We start from the raw sequence: 20,284 nt of genomic DNA, 5'->3' as shown, positions 1-20,284 counted from the left end.
GCTGTTCCTCTCAAGAGCAGTTTCTGTCAGAGCTCTCTCAGCTCCACCTACCTCACAGGGTGTCTGTTGGGGGACAGGAAGGGAAAGGAGATTGTAAACTACTCTGAGACTCCCTAGGTAGTGAAGAATGGGGTATAAATCCAATCTCTTCTTCTTCTCTCATTCAAATACTGACCAGGGGATGGCCCTGCATCACTTCCCAGATCTGATGTGATTGGGCTAGCCAGGTCAGGGCACAGGGAGGGCTAAATGAGCCATGGGCTAAATGGAGGCAGACTTCATACCTCTTCGCCTTAGTATCCCTCCAGCATCCACTTTGATATGAAACACTATAATATCACCAGAATGTCTTCTGGAAGGACAGGTAATGTCTTTTCTGTAAGTGACCCAATTTCATGGCACTTACTCAAACACTTATATGCGCTTTCAATGTAGGAAATATTTCCAGGCTTGGATCTCTGAGGCCTAAATTCACCCCACACACCCCTCATGATTGGCTACATCAGGGGTGTGGCCTAATATGCAAAGGAGTTCCTGCTACCAAAAAAAACCCTGCTCAGAATCACCACCACCCTGTGAAGTACATCAGGTTGCAAGTGTGTGACCAGCCCACAGTCACGCAAAGAGCTCCCACGGCAATGAAGAGACTTGAACTCAGTTCTCTCAGATCCTAGTTAGACACCTGAACCACTACACCACACTGGCTGACTTGGCAGAAGCCAGCTTCATATGCGCATGTATTTATCCTCCTCCTCCGTTTGAGAGCCAGTTTGATGTAGTGGTTAAGTGCGTAGACTCTTATCTGGGAGAACCGGGTTTGATTCCCCACTCCTCCACATGCAGCTGTTAAAATGGCCTTGGGTCAGCCATAGCCCTTGTGGGAGTTGGCCTTGAAAGAGCAGCTTCTGTGAGAGCTCTCTCAGCCCCACCTACCTCACAGGGCGTCTGTTGTGGGGAGGGGGGAAGGTAAAGGAGATTGTGACCACTCTGAGATTCAGAGTATAGGGCGGAGATATAAATCCAATATATTTTCCTCCTCCTCCACTGTTCAAATAAATTTACTATGTACATCGAGCAAAATTCCATGGGCTGCCAGCACTTAAATATAAGCATGAAGTATTTAATGCTCTGCCTTTATAAACTCAATCAACTGATTAATCTATTGACTATATTTACATATGAATGTTAGTGAAGCCCCAACAACGGTCCCTTTTTAAAGACACCGAGGCGACAGAAGGCAACTCACAGTCGAAGACATAAAAAGCAACCGATCAATCATTGTTCGAAGAAAAGGTCATCTTTAATAGGTTTTCTCTCCATTCCCTATTATAGAAATACACAGGCCGAAATGTCTTCCCCCAAAAATGAACACCCACGCTGTCAAATTCAACTCCATTGATTAGTCGGGGTGGGGCAAGATTCAATCAGTCAGCAGGAAAAAAAGATGAATACTGTTACAGCCCTCTAAATATATATATATACGTACTATCCTAAAGAACCAGTTAACGGTATGCCACACCTCTTGCCTTGGACAATTATAGGATCTCAAAGATTTTAGGTGGATTCATTTCAGGTGGCTGGCACACCGGCCGCAACTCCTGCTCCATGATCTTAAGCATTCTGTGAACGACTCACAGAGCTTTGCCAGCCGTGTCCAGCCCTGATTAAGACAGCTGTGCTAGCAAAACATTTGCATCCACCTGCACAAGAGAAGAGACCAGGTTTGCTTCACTGCCCTTCCAAGAAAGCACTGGTTTAGATAAATCCGTGGCTTCAAACTATAAATAGACAAGGGCTGTATTTAAACCTTACTCCGGGGGGGGGGGGGGGAATCAATATTCTGCACCGTTGCACCACTGAGGCATCTGTAGCTCTACTCTTCCAAAGGGGGAAAAAAGAGGCAAAACTCATGGAACAGGAAGTGGTCAGTAGCATGGTAGAGTGGTTATAGCATCAGAGTGGGTGATCTTTAGTCAGTCACTCTCTCTCATCTTAATCTACCTCACTGGGCTCATGTTGTGAGGATAAAATGGAAGGGTAGAGAATGATGTTGTAAATTGCACTGGATCCCTACTGGAGAGAAAAGAAAGGTACAAATATTATAATAAACAAAGAAGCCCAGGTCTAGGTCTACGGCAGGGGTGGCCAAACTTGCTTAACGTAAGAGCCACATAGAATAAATGTCAGATGTTTGAGAGCTGCTAGACAAGAACATCAGATGTTTGAGAGCTGCAGAGGGAGGGAGGGAGGGAGGAGACTTTAAATGCATTCTCCAAGCCCTCAGTTGGTTTGGTTTGGAGAAGTGATTTATAAAGAGAAATGCCTTCTCCAAGCTGGCCAATGGGGCTGTTAAAAGCATTCCACTGGTGGATACAAAAAGGCTTCGTGACCAAGAGGCAGGTGAGGAGCTGGTAAACTAGGAGGTGGAGGAAAGCCCCTGTTTACTCCACAGGAAGCCTCACTGGAAAAGTTTATACCAAAGACAGGAACATTCATTAACACATGAAGCAGCCTCACAACACATAAGTTCCCTGGTCCAGCTGCCTCAGCCACCATCCACTCTACTACCATCTACTCTGAATGGGAGAAGCTCTCCAGAGCATCCAGTCAGAAATGCTTTTCCAGCATCTGCTACCTGACATTCTTTCAATAGAGCTGTGAGGGACTAAGCCTAGGACCTTCCGCATGCAAGGCAGGCGCTCTGCCACTGAGCCACAGATAAGCGTGAATCCATGTTCTCTTCAGGGAGGTTTCAAAATCCACCACGGTTTCGTACTTCTGACTTCCAATGGGCAGATGAACGGCTGGGAAGACTTGAGGGAAATCTTCCTCGCCTGGAATAAAAGGCCTGTGTCTAATAACTGGAACGTCAGGTCACTTCCACAATCACGAGGAAACCAGTGGAAGCCTCACAACACGCAGCTCTGCAGCAGTTAAAGGGTCCCAGGTTCAATCCCCAGCATCTCCAGGCAGCAGGTAACATGAAACACCTGCGTCTGAGATCCTGGAGAGCAGCTGCTAATCAGACAAGACTAACCTGGAGAAACCAAAGATCCGACTTAAATCTAAGGCAGCTTCAACGTGAGAGCCAGTTTGATGTAGTGGTGAAGTGTGCAAACTCTTATCTGGGAGGACCAGGTTTGATTCCCCACTCCTCCACTTGCAGCTGCTGGAATGGCCTTGGGTTAGCTATAGCTATCTCGGGAGTTGTCCTTGAAAGGGCAGCTGCTTTGAGAGCCCTCTCAGCCTCACCCACCTCACAGGGTGTCTGTTGTGGGGGAAGAAGATATAGGAGATTCTGAGCCACTCTGAGTCTCTGATTCGGAGAGAAGTAAAAAAAGGTAAAGGCAGTCTCTTGTGCAAGCACCAGTCGTTTCCGACTCTGGGGTGTCATTGCTTTCACAACGTTTTCACGGCAGACTTTTTACAGGGTGGTTTGCCATTGCCTTCCCCAGTCATCTACACTTTCCCCCAGCAAGCTGGGCACTCATTTTACCAACCTCGGAAGGCTGAGTCAACCTGGAGCCGGCTACCTGAACCCAGCTTCCACTGGGATCGAACTCAGGTCGTGAGCAGAGCTTACCACTTTGTGCCATGGGGCTGTTATTCAGAGAGAAGGGGGGGAGGTAAAAATCTGCAATCTTCTTCTTAATCCAGCAGTACAAGTGAAAGCTTTCATTTCCATCAAAATTCAGCTGGTAGCCTATAAAACTGAGCTACATTCTTCAGAAACAGATCAAGATTACCCATCCCTGGTATAAGTATTCACTCTGACCTGGAGAGCCCAGGTTAGCCTGATCTCTTCAGATCATGGAAGGTAAGCAGGGTTGGCTCTGGTTAGTACTTGGACAGGAGACCACCAAGGAAGTCCAGGGGTGGTACACAGAGCTGGTAGTGACAAGCCATCTCTGAACGGCTCCTGCCTTGAAAATCCTCTGGGGTCACCACGGTTAGAAGAAGAAGATATTGGATTTATATCCCGCCCTCCACTCCGAAGAGTCTCAGAGCGGCTCACAATCTCCTTTGCCTTCCTCCCCCACAACAGACACCCTGTGAGGTGGATGGGGCTGGAGAGGGCTCTCACAGCAGCTGCCCTTTCAAGGACAACCTCTGCCAGAGCTATGGCTGACCCAAGGCCATTCCAGCAGGTGCAAGTGGAGGAGCGGAGAATCAAACCCGGTTCTCCCAGATAAGAGTCCGCACACTTAACCACTACACCAAACTGGCTCTCTAGATGCAACTTGATGTCACTTTCCACATCAGTATAAGTTTTCAGTTTTTTATTACACTGTCAAAGGAGACTAGTGAGACACCAGGGTCCCTTGTTGTGGCAGGGATCCCACACTTTCTTTTAAAAGAGAACTTTTCACATCATCTCCACCAGTTCAAATCTTAACAGCAAAGATTTCCTTTGAAAGTGCTCTTCCAGGGGAAGACTGGAGTCAACTCAAGTGCATTCAATGTAACGTTCTTTAGAAGTCTTTTGGACAGGGGTGGCCAATCTTGCTTAATGTAAGAGCCTCACAGAATAAATGTCAGATGTATGAGAGCTGAAAGACAGAAAGGAAGGCAGGCAGGCAAACAGATGGGAGAGAAGGAGAGGTGGAAAGAAAGCAACTTTAAATGCATTCTCCAAGCTGCCAGCTGCCTTGGAAAAGTGATTTAAAGAGACAAATGCTTTTTCCAGACTGACCCACAGGACAGATGAGGGCTTTGAGAGCCATACAATATGTGTGAAAGAGCCATATGTGGCTCCTGAGCCGCAGTTTGTCCACCCGTGGACTAGAATCTTTGTCATTCATCACTTACCGGAGAGAACTATCCATGTCTTCCCAGAAACGGTACATGTCTCCAGTTCCAATGTCTTATTCATCCATGGCTCTTTGAGACAGAACATGCTCTGAATACAAAAGGTCTCAAATTTAATCCCTGGGACCATTCAAAGGTCTTTCTCTGCCAGAGACCCTGGAGAATAGTTCCCCAATCCAAGGAGACAACACTGAGCTAGACCAACCCGTTCTCTGTTTGTGTGTGATGATATGTTCATTCAGGTACCCATATTCAAAGAATCAGGCAATAGCATATTTATTGGAATCCAGAATAAAGGGGAGACTTGGGCCCCGGAGACACCACCCTGAAATAAATGCAGCACAGTCCAATTCACTCAGCATTCTTCCTCCTGCGACAACATGGAGCATATTCCCAGAGAACCAACGTGGGATACGCTGTCAGGATGGGCTCAGATCCCATTCCATCACAAAGCTCATTAGGTAACCTTGAGCCGGTTACTGTCTCTCAGCCTAACTTCCCTTGTGTGAACCCAGGTGTGGAGAGAGATGTCTTTGGATGATAGAAGAACTGGTCCCAAGCTGAGATCTCTCACCAACAAGCAACAAGCAAATGGGGAAGGAAAACCACCTGAATGCCTGAAATGTTAAGAAATATAATAGGCGCTTTCATTTTCTGTCAGGACAATGAGACGGAACTGCTGCACATTGGTGCAAGCTAATTGACAAAGCCACCCTGGGATTATTAGGGACCACATCCTATCACTTCGCTTAGCACAGCCGGTAGCCTTTCTCTCCCCCTCCCCAGCAAAGCAGGCTTCCTCTAACTTCAGTGGCCCTCCTGGCAACAGAAGAGCCACTAAAGGTGGAGAAGACTTTGAGTTCAGCTGGTTATGAGCCTGTCATGCGGCACAGTGGTATCCTCCCACTCCACTGAGCAAAGCTTGCTCATGGATTAATTTATTTACTAAAATATGTATACCCCATCTTGCCTTTTAGAGCCCTGTAGCACAGAGCGGTAAAGCTGCGGTACTGCAGTCGGAGCCCTCTGCCCACAACCTGAGTTCGATCCCAGCGGAAGCTGGGTTCAGATAGCCGGCTCCAGGTCGACTCAGCCTTCCATCCTTCTGAGGTCGGTAAAATGAGTACCCAGCTTGCTGGGGGGGAGTGTAGATGACTGGAGAAGGCAATGGCAAACCACCCCATAAAAAGTCTGCTGTGAAAACGTAAAAGCAACGTCAGCCCAGAGTCGTAAATGACTGGTGCTTGCACAGAGGTCTACCTTTACCTACCTTTATCTTGCCTTTTGGTTCAGATTTGAAGTCTTCTTCCAGCGTAAGGAGCCTTTCTCCAAATTAAGTGGCGCTTCCGCCGGAGAGGGAAGCCACTAAACTTGGAGGAAGTCTCCTTAGGCTAGCAGATGGTCGGATCCATCACAGTATAGCATCCACTTTCTCAAAGTACCACGTAATCCGGTCTTGAGGTTCATACCTAACCAAAAAAGCAGAATCAGGTGGGTAGCCATGTTGGTCTGAAGCGGCAAAACAAAATCTGAGTCCGCTGGCGCCTTTAAGACCAACAGTTTTATTCGAGGTATGAGCTTTCGTGTGCAAGCACACGCAAAGAAACAAAAGCATTAATAAAGACTAAAGCAAGTCTGGGACTCTGTTGTCTTCCGTTTTATGATAAACAAAGAAAGCTGACTCCTAAACAACTTGCAAATTGCACAGGGTCCGGGAGAGGGCGGGGGGGGGGGGGGAGAGAGCAAGCTTCAAGTCATAACGGTTTATAACTGTTAATCCAATACACCTTTTATACAAACCAATAAATACACAAGTGGAAAAACAGCACAGATGTTCATCTCTAATGCAATCTCCATCCAATTTCCTAAGTGCCGTCCCTGTGTGCAAACTAGCTTAACGTTATGTTTAGCTTGCAAATTCTTTTAATAAATAATGAATGCAATAAAACCGGTAGATCAATGGCAAGCCTGAGAAATCATAAAGGGTAGGGGGAGGAGGGAAGAAGCCTTTTGTGCCAGAGCTGTTGCCGATTTCAAAAACTTTAATCCACAGACAGATCAATATTACTCTTTTCCTTTTTAACCCGGCGCATAAATAGCATGTTGTCTAAATGCAGTTTAAATGCCGTTACCAGATACCAGTAACACAGACCTTGATAGCATCGCTGGACACAACAGGAATTGAACAGTTTGGAAACTTAAATGTTTACAGAGGAATAGCAAACAGTCAATAAGGCTGCTGTAGATTTAAGCACACAGGTCCTACACGGGGAATACAAACTTACTGTTACGCAATCAGTTTATTTCCTCACTCACGTTTTAGGGGTTTAGCTGCAATTCACAGAACTCAACCAAGGATCCGGGTCTGGTGCAAAAGCACTCCAAAAAGCAAAACAGACTTAAGAGATCTAAACACTGTGCAAACATCAGAAATATAACCCTCTTATACCCCCATGGCGGAAAAGTGACACAGAAGTTCATGTGAAAAGTGCAGGCACATGGAAGCCATATAGCTATGACGTTAATTACAGAGATATAAACACAAACCTTTCGGAGTAGACAAAACACCCTTTGTTCTGGCGATTAATATTTCTAATTCTCAAGCTGCAGAGTCGGTAGGGAAAGTCTCCCAATTCTAGATGCTGCCCTTCAAAACCCAGCGTTGCTGACAGCCCCTGAGATCAAAACCGCACAGCCCCAAGGGACAGTTCTAATATATCATGCAGAATAAATCTGAATCATTGGGAATCATTACATGCTACACTAGCTGTTGTACTTGGTAATTCACATCTAATCAAAACGCATTAAAAAAAATCTAGGCATACACAGCAAATAATGCCAGACTGCACCGCTGGAGTTGCCTGTAAGAGCAGTTTCTTTCAAAGCAACCACTTGATAGAATAACAAGAAATTTCTAATTTCCTTCTTTGTTCTTGTTCTTACTCCAAGCTTTTGTCTAAAACGTATTTTGTGAAATAACAAGCAAAGACAAACCAGCAGAAAGGACTTTGTTCAGAGGCATGGGAAACATCGCAAAGGCAAGAACTGCAACGGTTTCGGCTGCGATCCTGCATGCAGTTCCCTTCCCGCACGTCAGATTTTGGCAGCCCCACCATGCTCTGAACTACAGCGCTTATTTGGAACGCAAACAGCAATTTGCATTCATGCCGCCAAAGTTCTAAAGGACAGCTGAAGGTGCAGACCCAATTTATTGACTGCATTCACTGCTTTACACATTTGGAAAAGCAAACAAAGACGTGTGGTGGCGATTCTGCTTGAATATTTAGCGGGCTGAAACTCTTGCGGATAGAGATCAAAAAGCAATCATCAGAAACCATGACCCATTTCTGAAGTCAAAGGCTCAGATAGAAGAGGCTGCTGCTCAGAACTGAAAAAGAGATGGAAAATGAATAGAAACTTTTATGCCTCAGCAACAGAGGAGATACACAAATTTGTCCGGACTAATGGACTGTCAGAAAAAGACACCTGGAACTTTGTTTTTGTACATGACAGCAGCAGCAAGATTATTATATGCTCAGAAACGGAAATCTCCAATATTGCCTACAATGGAATAATGGCTAATAAAGATGGTGGAACTTGCAGAGAAGGCCAAACTTACTTCTCTGAACAGGGAAAAGACAGTATCTACATTTACAGTTAACTGGAAACCCCTTGTAGACTTTTTATATGAAAAAAATGAAGTGATAACTTATGGTTCTGAAGATTAAGAGGAGAAAAATAGATTATAGATAAGGAAAAGGTTTTAATAAGGTAGTTGATTAGAGCAAATTGAATTGTACCAGTTGCAGACCAAAATCCAAAGATATTCCCTTACTTTTCTCCTATTTCTTTTTCTTTAATTCTATTTTTATGTTCTCGGTTTTTTTCCTTTTTATGCACGTCGCTTAAATTTTTAATTTTAAAAAAAGAAGACATCCAAATGCTAGCAACAATTTAGGGTCGCACTCCCATGCTTCAGAGAATATGCAAGAGTTTCATTAGAAGAGCATTCTTTCCTGGAATGCAACTTCATTACTATAAGACAACACAAAGACAAATCTGAAGTTTAGGGAGAGAAAATATATACAGCAGATGTTTTGTTTGAGTTTTAAGCACTATTTATGGATAACATATTTACCTAACACACAGCATATTTATTATAATAAAAATTTTAATGATCTACTTAGCAAAATTTTGGCAAAGCAAACCCTGGGGTTTCTTTCACTATCCAAATGCTTACTTTTTGTGTCTTCTTGGCTCTAAGTAGACTGTAAGCCAGGTGTGGCCAAACTTGCTTAATGTAAGAGCCACATAGAATAAATGTCAAGATGTTTGAGAGCCACAGGACATGAACACCAGATGTTTGAGAGCCGCTAGGAAGGGAAGCAAATAGATGGGGGAGGGAGAGGTGGAAAGAAAGTAACTTTAAATGAATTTTCCAAACTGGCTTGGCTTGGCGAAGTGATTTAAAAAGAGAAATTCCTTCTCCAAGCCAGCCAACAGGACGATGGAAGCTTCAAGAGCCACACAATGTGCGTGGAACAGCTGCATGTGGCTCCCGAGTCGCAGTCTGGCCACCCCTGTTGTAAGCAGGTACTGGCCATGTCATAACTGTACTGCTCCTAGCATGTTAAATACTTTATTACATATAGATAAAAATTAGGAGGATTGCAAGAATTCAGTTGAAAGATACGTTTCAGACTGCTTAAAAAGAAAAAGAAAGCTTTTGTCCCATCAGAACGTCTATTTATAGGTACGACTTTTGACAAAATTCTCCCGCTAAAACTTGAATCCCTGTCCAGTTGTAATCTTTTAGCCTGAAGTCTATTCAAAACACAAAAGGAGCAATTCCTCCACACAAATACAGCAAGGATATATTCGTAACACATATGCCAAAGTTACAAAACATGCATGCCAAAATGGCTTGAGATGATCTAAAACCTGGCCATGGGCTAGAACTGGATGAATCCCCTGTATTTTCCAAGCAGATAAATTTCAAGCAAAACCCGTAGGGAATAAATGTGTCAACTACACTCAAGAAGAACCCTGTGATGTAATAGACCCTGAAAGGGACATATTTGAGAGTCCCCCACCCACCCAAGAACACCTCTTACATACTGGGCAAATAAGGGCTTTCTTAAGTTAACAGTGCATTCGTCTTACAAGCTCATTTCTTGTCTTAACCAACAGGATCTATAATTGCTAAATGGAACATCCATGTTCTAAGGCAGTGTGCCTCTGAATACCGGCCAATGCAGAAGAGAGGGGAAGCAACCAGCAGGGACAGCTCTTTAACTTTATCCCCCCCAGATATCCACTTCCCGGAAGCATCCGGCTGGCCACTGCTGGAAACAGGAGGCCACACTAGAGGGACACTTGCTCTGATCAAGCAATGCTCTTATGTTCATACTGGAACTGGGAGCCCAGCTACAATATGAAGCCACAACCCGAACCTACACAACGATTGCCCCAACTTGCCTTGCGAGCGAGCCACATCTGTAAGAAAGGGCAGCTCGCTCAGGGGTCAGCTAAGCTGCAGTGAGTGCAAATCAAAGACTCTGGTCGAAAAATCGAAAGACAAAGTTTCGATCAAACGAAGCAGAGTTATACTCTTCTGGAGAGTCAGTTTGGTGTAGTGGTTAAGTGTGCAGACTCTTACCTGGGAGAACCGGGTTTGATTCCCCACTCCTCCACTTGCACCTGCTGGAATGGCCTTGGGCCAGCCATAGCTCTCGGAGTTGTCCTTGAAAGGGCAGCTGCTGTGAGAGCCCTCTCAACCCCACACACCTCACAGGGTGTCTGTTGTGGGGGAAGAAGACATAGGAGATTGTAAGCTGCTCTGAGTCTCTGATTAAGGGAGAAGGGCGGGGTATAAATCTGCAATTCTTCTTCTTCTTCTTCTAAACCCATTCGAATTCCATGCACTTAGAAAGGTGTAACTCTGTCAGGATTGCCCCGCCAAACACATGCCGTGATCTCTCTCTGAAATCACTTAAAACTCTTAACTGCAGCTAAACCATGTCCCAAGTTTCTCAGCACTAGCAGACATCAATCTTTTCTGGAGCACAGCTACCCCATACGTTAATCATGAGCTCCGCGAAGAAAAATCCAGAGAGACTACTAAAATATTATAATGCTAGTCATAAACACAATTTAATACAGTGGGATGAAACACTACAGTGAAGTAATGAAGATGTCCCCACCCCATTTCCACATGCGTGCCTCAATTCAAAATAAAATGATCCTTTTTTTAAAAGGCACTCTATGCAACTTTATGATCTGTGATCCCTAGTTGCACTCAACAACTTCTTTTATATTCAGTCAGGTCATTGGGTGTTGATTTAAAAAAAAAAGAAGAGCTGTAACTAATTAGTTCAAGTAGCAGTAACCTAAGAAATCTTTTTTTTAAAAGTACTACCATCTCCTCAAAAAAAATAGAAAAGGGTTTCATCCCCTGCTATCAATTTGGTAAGATGAAATCCTTTCTGCAACATTTTCAACATACTAAGCCTTCTCCGACTTCTCCTAGCCATTCAGTTGCAATGAAATATTAATGTTGAGAAAACAGTTATACTATTAAAAGACCTTGCACTATATTTAGATTTGTATATTGATTTCCATCAGCGCAGAATAATTAATTGTGCCGTACAAAATTTCACTAATTTAACACTGTCCCGGGCTAATTAGGAAGTTAAATTTGAAGAGAGAAGAGGGGTCTTCCCTTTGAATAATGTGAAGTTTATGGTTTTCTCCCACTTGCTAAACAGACAGTTTAGGGGGGGTTCTTTCTTACCCCTTTACAAAACCTGGTGAGAGAAAAGAAAGAAAGAAAAGGTTACCGCCAATTTAAAAGCTTCAGTCTCTTTGACATTGCTGGCAATGTATGGGAACATTAACGCATCTGTCACGATAACAAGCTAAGAATAACATCTAGACATCAAACCAAGCAGAGAATCCATCTGAAGTGATTCATTCTGATCCGTCTCGTTGATTTATTAAACGCAGGGCAACATCTGCAGCCTCACAGAGCCGCTTGGCAAAAATTAATGCAAGATCAATTCAAATGGAGAGAGGGGGGAAAAAAGGTGCAAAAAGAGATAAATCAAAACACAATTTGCATGCAGTTCCACAATCAGGCTTATTGGGCACAAAATGCTCCATTTCCCCTTCCCAGAGCCAATGAGTTTAAATTTGTATACGTTGTATTTTATATCCCGCCTCCCCCCCCCCCCCCCAATCTTTTCAGAATTGGAGGATTTGAAGTGACACTGAGGGACGTCTTCTGCAGGCTGAGATGGTGAAAGGGGAGGAAACCCACAAGACACACAGAGAAGAAATTATTCCAAATACTTTTTGAATATATTGCTAGAATGCCATTAATCCCTTATTTGTTTGCTTTCGGAGCACAGGTTGCTGTTGGGGGTGTTGTTTGAGGGGTTTTTAAGGGGAGAAAGGTTTGCCAAGAAATTGCATCTAGAAAAACTCAAATGTGGGACAGAAATGCACAAGCATTTCCCCTTGGGGAGGGGGAACAGATTTAAACTGTGGCTAGTACTCAGAAATGTTGATTAAAAAAAAAAATCACTGTTTTTCAGATGAGATTTCCTGTATGAGAGGCAAGGGATTCAAAGGCAAACAAGTGCATTTAAAAAAAAACGGTGAGCTCTCAAAAGCACAGGAGGGGATCATCTCTCCCTCTAGACTCTGAAAGTGTGCAATTTCAAATGTGCTTATCTTTATCAATTCCACCTATTTCAAATGTTCCTCAAATTTACAACAGAACTGCAAAGTAGCTGTATGATTATGCCCATTCTTCAGAAAAGAAGTTGCAATGATCATCTTTGGGGAAATACCACGCTTCATCAACAATGCACGCAAAGAAAAAGCAGTGCCCTTTGGGTGAGTGGGCATTACAGGTCAATACGCATATTAAAATCTGTGGAGTGGCATGTGACAAGAATGCCCTAATTATAACTCTGACAACATTCCTCGAATATAAAACAGCCAAAAGGACTGTGCAGGGCTCTTTTTAACAGGCCTCGCAACCAAACGCAATAACAAGCAAGCATGCACGAAAGCGAAATGTATTCCAACAAAAGCTCCCACATTTTATTTTTTATTGATTTTTTTTTAGTTGACCCTCGCCCATGGGGTCTTGCAATGACTTCCAACACTTAAACAATATCATTGTTTGGGACCTGCTAAAGTTGTTGATTGTAAAGAGTGGCTGGTGGTTTCTCTTCCTCGACATGAACACTTGTCTCCCTTGGATGAGGAGAGAGCTTTTCTCAACCACTCAACACGCATTTCAGAGATGTAAGTTAGCACATGGCAACATTCCACAAATCTTTGGCTACGTTCATTAATTTTGAAAAAAAGAGAGAGGATTCAGTTGGGATTGCACCCAAATTGCTTTAATGTATATCGGCCAGTTCCTGCAACTTAGAGACAAACATATTTACTCAGAAGTCCCTATTATTTCAGCAAGAAGTCCCTATTATTCCAAGTATGACTGCCAGCTTTAAATACGAGTGATGTATAAAGTTCTAAATCCTTGGAAATATTCCAGGCGGCTCCAACAGACAGGAAGGAAGACACAACTTGAAACACAGTTCTGTCATATGCCCTACCACAGTGACACTGCCACAAAACCACACAAGAACAAGCAAGATAGTAATTATAATTTAAAATAATTATTTTAATATAATTTAAAATAATTCTGGCCAGCCCAAAAAGCAGAACCCAAATACTGGGGAATAAACAAATTACCACAGCAGGCTTAAACAGTACAAATCCTGTTTTAATCCAATGGGACTTCCATACAAGGCATTTAGGATCTGGGGATACGTTTTTTACTTTTTTTTCATTTGTTGTTAAAAAACCAACACTCTTGGTCAAAGCAATAGTTGTCCTTCCGGCTTTTAAAAAAAAAAATTCATCTTACAAAAAGTGCCCAAAACTTCAGAACGTCATTTCAAAGTGACATTGCTGTTGATTTCATATTGAGAACATCTGAAATCTTCCTATTACTTCATTCTCAAACAAAAAAGAATGCACATACCACAGCAGCAGGATATAAATGGCTGAGTTATTTTTGGAACAATGAATACACAAAGATTTGTCCCAACTGCTCAATGACATCATGGCCACTAATAAGTTCACCTTCCCAGGTGCAAAAACATAACTATTGCTTTTGACCATGTATAAGAATGCAATGCTTAATTCACAGTATATGAATAAAACTAATTAGAATAGATTGGCCTAAGGAAGGGAGAATTCCAACTTTTATGACCTATCGGAGTTTTACTACGAGCTATAGTTTACCCCCCCTCCCAAAAATTCTAAATGGATTTGTTTTGATGAATTCAGTAATTGGATTTGTTAGCCGTGGTAAAACAGATACATATATATATAGTCTAAAATATGCAACCCTATAGCACGATGCACAGTGTGAAAAACAGAGCAGTTCCTTTTCTCATAATCTGCTCAAGGAAACAGGTTGTTTCACAAACCATCACAGGAACAGGCTGTTCAGAAAGGAGGCTTGTACCAGATTAACATGGCAAGTGAAAACAACTAAACCAACCCAAAGAGCAGGATTCATTTCAGATCTTATGGACCATGCACAACTGTTGCTCACTTTCTCCTACATGCCTTTTTTTTGGTTGATTTAATTTCTTCTAGTTTGAAATATACATTGCATGATCTTCCTCTCTCCAGATCTCTCTTTTTCATTCACAATTCCCACTGCTCTATTCATCAGAGCCTATCTTTCTTCAAGACCACCCAGTTACACTGCTCTATCCCTCCATCCAGTTTCAAAGCTGCTCAGTTGTGTTTTTCTCAAGGGCTCCACCTTCCAAGCCTGTCCACCGCTCAGAGCCACAATGCGGTCATAAGACAGGTAATGCAGGACCATGGCAGGACCAATCTGGACATATCAACTGCAAAAGACTTTGGTTGGCGTCCTACAGTTTCCAGAGATTTCCATGCAGTCATGGATTCTTATTGGACAAACGCATTATACTGGGAAGAAGGGTAACTCCCAGATCAACATCTGCAGAGCCAAACACAAAATTAAAAGCCAAAGACATACTTTAGAGGCACCCATTGCAGGTGGAATTTGTGACTTTCCCCTCCTTTAAACCACAGGTCCCTTCCCATATCACAAACGGCCTCTGGCACAAACCTCAATTTCAAAAGCATCTTGTGGTGTGGCAGGAGGAACTACCATATGAGAAGCCAAAACCCCTTTGGGAATGCAGAACTAGCTGTGCAGTTCTTGGAATCCATTCCATCTGAACATTAACAGGTCTTCAATACAACAGTACTTTCCTGCTTCATGTGCTACAGAAAATCTAGATGTTTACTGTCCAGAAATCTGTTCCCATTCTATTCAGTTATCAAAACGCACTTAAAAAGTTAACAGCCCTGAGTAAAAAAGAAAAACAGAAGCGTTAGGTCACAGGCAAGCCAACGCTATTGAAATCAACCCCTGTGCAGAATGAAAAAGGTAAAATTTGGCAGGAAGCAGCTCTAAAATTGTACCTATTACCAAAACAACAATTAGCGCACAGTGATCAAAGGCCTAGACCCATGGGTAAAGAGCTTCTGATGAACAAAGCCTTATTTTGAGTCCTACTTTTGTACGGCACGTCAACATTTGCAGACAATGGGGTTGAAGCAGGAACAACCACCTGACTGCAAGTGCAGAGAAAAAGTTGCACAACGTTTGCCCAGCAGTGAGTCACAGCAGACCTGATCAAACTGCCATGTGGTTTAAAACAGCACAAGCACTTTATTTGCTCGCTTACAAAAAGCGCAGGAGCTCTGAAGGCAAGCTCTGCTCTAGAGGAGAGAAGGGAAAGAAAGAAAGAAAGAAAGAAAGAAAGAAAGAAAGAAAGAAAGAAAGAAAGAAAGAAAGAAAGAAAGAAAGAAAGAAAGAAAGAAAGAAAGAAAGAAAGAAAGAAAGAAAGAAAGAAAGAAAGAAAGAAAGAAAGTGATCGATCCAACGGTCTTTAGGACCTACCTAGCTTATTTCGTTCCTGACTTATTATCATGTCCAGAAGGTTCGTGTGGACGGATTATAAAAGAAAAGACTTTAGAGCGTGGACTGATAAAACTTGGAGAAAGCTGACAACAAATTCCAGGGTTACAAATGAGACTTTACTAAGTTCTAAAAATGCCGGCAGAGCAAAGGCTACAGTCGTGGCTAACTGACCGAGGCTAAGTAAACCGAGCTTATTTTGGAGTTACACAAAGCAACGGTCTATAGATACACGCAATGCTTTTCACAGGCTCCAAGCACACAATACTCTCTTGTCATCAAACCCCCCCCCCCCCATCTCATTTGCAGCCCGCTTAAGTTCCCATGCAGAAGGAATATTTTCCCATCCTCTCACAAACGGAGCCATCGTAAAGATGGAAAGTTTCATCCATGAAACAGAAAAGGTCTAACGGGAACTTCCTAGCCACCACCACCCCACCCCCCAGTTATGATGAAAACACTAAACAGAAGGTGTGCTTAGCTTCCAAGCACAGCAGCATGTATCTTTTCTGATGCACCCCTGCTTCAAAAACCATTGGCAAACTACTGGAGAAATAAAGACCCTATTTATGACTGCGAATCTGACATGTAGCTCTCTGCGGTTCTCGAAGTGCTAATCTTGCCCTGGCCAAACTGACCAGGATAATCCCCAAACATTTTTAAAAGAACCCTCCAAAGGTTTTGAACGCCACACGCGCACACACACACCTCTCCATCATATCCACTGCTGGAAAAAGTTGAGACACACTTTCTCGCCTCCTTTGCATAATCTCATTCAGCCCCAACCCCCTTCGGGCAAAGAGCATCCTAATGAGGCCAGAATCCCATTGAGCTTTTGAGGTTTAGGGGTCAGTGCTCCAAGAGGGCCATATGGGGACAGAGAGGGGGCAGAGCTGGTCCACTAAGCCTTGTACAAGACTTTTGCGGATGGGCAGCATCCTCCCAGGGGGTCCCAGTTTCCATCTCCCCCCCCCCTCCCCCCGCCGTGGCTTCCTTGCATGTTTGCAACCCTCAGATGCAGGGCAGCTGCTGCTCCTTGGAACAAACAGGCATTTGGCCTGCTGCATGGCATAAACAAACAGCAGTTTCTGACATTGCAACGGCTGCAATAAGCAAAACACAGCGAGAAAGAACAGCCACGTGGAGGCAAAATGAAATATCTATGCTGGAGTCATAGTTTTTATGCTCAAGATTAGAAATGAATTACAGGGGAAGGGGCACAACTACAATAAAAACATATGGGAAAATGCAAGGGGGGGGAGTGTAAAAGTCCCCATTACTATATGTCTGTATAATTCTTCCTCCAGGGAGTTCAGAGTGGTTCATGCAAAGTTCCAAGGCAGAATTCCATCCAACGGGATTGATCCTGCGAAAGTATATTTCTTTAGAGCTACAGTGCCTGAACTCACATGTTCTCATCGCAGACTCCAGAATTCACTTGAAAAGGCAACAAGTTGGTACAGAATCAGAAAGACCTTGAAATCCCACGACTTTCAACCCAAATTTCTTCCAGGTAATCCCACTTCAACTCCTCAGCCCTGAAACGTATTTGTTTGGAAAACAAGACTTGCTGGTTCCAAAGCATATGACTTCCCAGGAAGGTAACGGTGCAGTCCTAAACATGTTCACTTAGAAGTCTGGGTCCAGTGGCACCTTTAAGACCAACGTAATTTTATTCTGGGCACAAACTTTCATATGAATCCTGTACCCAGAAATAAAACTCTGTTGGTCTTAAAGGTGCTACTCGAATCAGGCTTTCAGCTGCTTCAGACCAACACGGCTACACCTGAATCTGCCCATTTAGAAGTCGGTAAAGATCGAACCAACAGGACTTTCCTCCAAAGGGATCAGAGCCTAACAGTTAGAGCTCAACACCCCATTTCACAAATTTCCCCACCAGCCCCTAAAACGTATTTCTTTGTACACCGTATACAAAGAAATCCTCAAAGAGTTTATCCTTGCACATGAGTGTTTAGCAGAACGTGTGAACCTGGCCTTAGATCCCACACCCTGGGGTGGGACTTCTGTACCAGAAGAGCATCACATCTTTTATTTTGAAGGAAGCCCTGTAAGAACTGGAGTCCAATGTGCACGGAAACACAGTTGGGTATCACTAATCTGGATAAAGGTATTTCACTTTGTGATTTCACAGGACGGTACTCCCAAGTAAGTTTGGCCAGAGCTTCAGAACACCTCCACAACCCAAAAGGTTCATCCCTGCAACCAACTCTTTTTTCTTACCCCTGCAAACCCAACTTCCACATACCCTTGTTCCAAACCCCACCAACCCCACTTGATGTAGAACTTATTTCCCCACAAGCAAGTCCCCTTTGATCTACCAAGGCCCTGCATTGTTTGCCTCAAACTTGAGCGTGGCCCACTGACCCCAGCCGCCCTGCTTGGGAAGTTGATGGAAACAGAGTTCATGAAGGAAGCCCTCTCCCTTGGCTTTAATCCAAACAGGCTGGATGTAAGTTTATCTTAACCGGGCCCAAAGGCAGCAGCAATTTTGGAGCGACTTACAGAAGACTCAGTCCCAAGTCAGCAAAGCCCTTACAGCACAGTTTTGCTCAGAAGTAAACCCCACTGATTTCAATGGGGCTTCTCAATCAAAAGGTTCCGTGATCTTCAAAACAGAGGTGCGGCTCTGAAAGCAAGTACCACTGGGAGTGAAGGAGACTTTTGTTCCCAAGTAAACATGTGAGCGTTCCCATCTTCAGTCGCCGCCCCACTCCACCTCCCACAGCTCTAACTTTAACAATAGGGCACGTTCCCCCCCCCCTCACCTTGTTCACTGTCCCAACTTGAGAATCGCGGCCTTCTAACAATGCAGTCCTGCGCAGAGTGACTCCATCCCGTCGCTTTAAACTCTGCATAGGATTGCACCCAATGTTCCCTCTAAGCTGAGTTGGCGTGAGCTAGCTCACAGATTTTTAGCCTCCAGCTCACACATTTTTTGTCTTAGCTCATGAAGGATGACCCTAGAGCACACTTAATTTATGCAGTAGCTCACAACTTGAATGCCAGTAGCTCACAAATTAGAACTTTTGCTCACAAGACTCTGCAGCTTACAGGAAACATTGATTGCACCGTAAGTGACTTAACTCCCCATCGCACTGTTAAGACTTGAAGTTAACTGATTTCCATGAGACGGGAGTCACTTCGCTTCGGGACCAGTGTTCCCTCTAAGCTGAGTTAACGTGAGCTAGCTCACAGATTTTCAGCCTCCAGCTCACCCATTTTTGTCTTAGCTCAGGAAAGATAACGCCAGAGCACACTAATTTATGCAACAGCTCACAACTTTTATGCCAAGAGCTCACCAAGTAGACTTTTTGCTCACAAGACTCTGCAGCTTAGAAGGAACGTTGCTCGGGACGGCCCCATAACAAACAGCGGCGGGCTCGCTCCACCAGCCCTGCAAGGTGGGCCGGCGGAGCGTCGTTTCCCGCCCCCTTTCCGTACCCCCCCCCCCCCAGCTCTTCACCTGGCGTTGGTGCAGTCGTTGTACAAAGTTTCAAAGTCCTTCCTGGTGATGAGTTTGCAGCGATTGACGCCGGGCTGGATGGCGCCGAGCCCGCGCAGGATCCGCACTTGCTCCACCGTGCACACCACGGGCGATATGTCCAGGCGCTTGAGCTTGGTGTAGACCGTGTGGAGGCCGCCGACCAGGTGCTTGAGGAAGAGGTCGAAGACCTGCGGCAGGCAGATGAGCTCCTGGCCCTCCACCAGGAACGACGCCACCTTCACCCCGTGCAAATCCACCATCTTGCACTCGTTCCCCCCGCCGCCGCCGCCCGCGGCAGCCCCGCCGGCCAGATTGCTCCCGCTGCCGGTGCTGCTGGCGACGAAGCCGTGGATGAGGCTGCTGGTCAGGCGGGGCGACTCGGCGGGGCTGGAGGCGTAGAGGGGCTCGGCGCGGAACAAGCCCCCCGAGCTGCAGGCGGCCGCGCTGCCCCCCGTGCCTCCTCCGCCGCCGCCCCCGCTGCCCGTGCAGCCGCCGCCGCCGCCAACGCTGGCCGTGGCCGGGATGCCCGGCGGGGAAGAGACGGCCATGCTTTCTACGCCGCCCCGAGCGCCCGGCTCGCCGGCAGCCGCAGCCGCATCCAGCTCGGCCGGCTCCACTTTCGCGCTCTGGCGCGCACCGCAAACTGTGCGCCGCACCGGCCGGGGGAGCGAGGCAGGCAAGGAAGGAAGGAAGGGGGCGGCCGAAGGGAGGCGAGGCGAAGGCAGCCGCAGGACGGAGCCCGAGCGGCCGCACTCCCGCGACCGAGCGGCCAAGCCGAAGTCGCCTCCCCCTGGCCACCCGAGGGGCGGGGAAGGGGCGGGGAGCGCCGGCGCCCGACGGCCAATGCGCCGCGCCCGGCTCCGCCTTGCCCGCCCAGGACTGGCTCCGGGGAGAGGGAGAGGGCGCGGCGGGAGAGAGGGAGC

The 20,284-nt window shown here is 45.3% G+C and overlaps 1 protein-coding gene across 3 annotated transcripts in view; it reads right to left on the bottom strand.

The window, feature by feature from the left end:
* DACH2 (dachshund family transcription factor 2) overlaps positions 1-19,984 on the bottom strand; it is a 506,599-nt gene extending 486,615 nt beyond the window's left edge. For all 3 annotated transcript variants that reach the window (XM_060249310.1, XM_060249311.1, XM_060249312.1), the window contains exon 1: positions 19,341-19,984. In XM_060249310.1, the coding sequence (XP_060105293.1) occupies positions 19,341-19,909 (569 nt within the window). In that variant the 5' untranslated portion in view covers positions 19,910-19,984. The remainder of the gene's footprint in view (positions 1-19,340) is intronic.
* Positions 19,985-20,284: the final 300 nt, after the last annotated feature.

Source organism: Heteronotia binoei, chromosome 11 (genome assembly GCF_032191835.1).
Source record: "Heteronotia binoei isolate CCM8104 ecotype False Entrance Well chromosome 11, APGP_CSIRO_Hbin_v1, whole genome shotgun sequence".
Lineage (NCBI taxonomy): Eukaryota > Metazoa > Chordata > Lepidosauria > Squamata > Gekkonidae > Heteronotia > Heteronotia binoei.
Note: the sequence above shows the minus strand (reverse complement) of the source record. Positions and strands in the feature narration are given on the sequence as shown.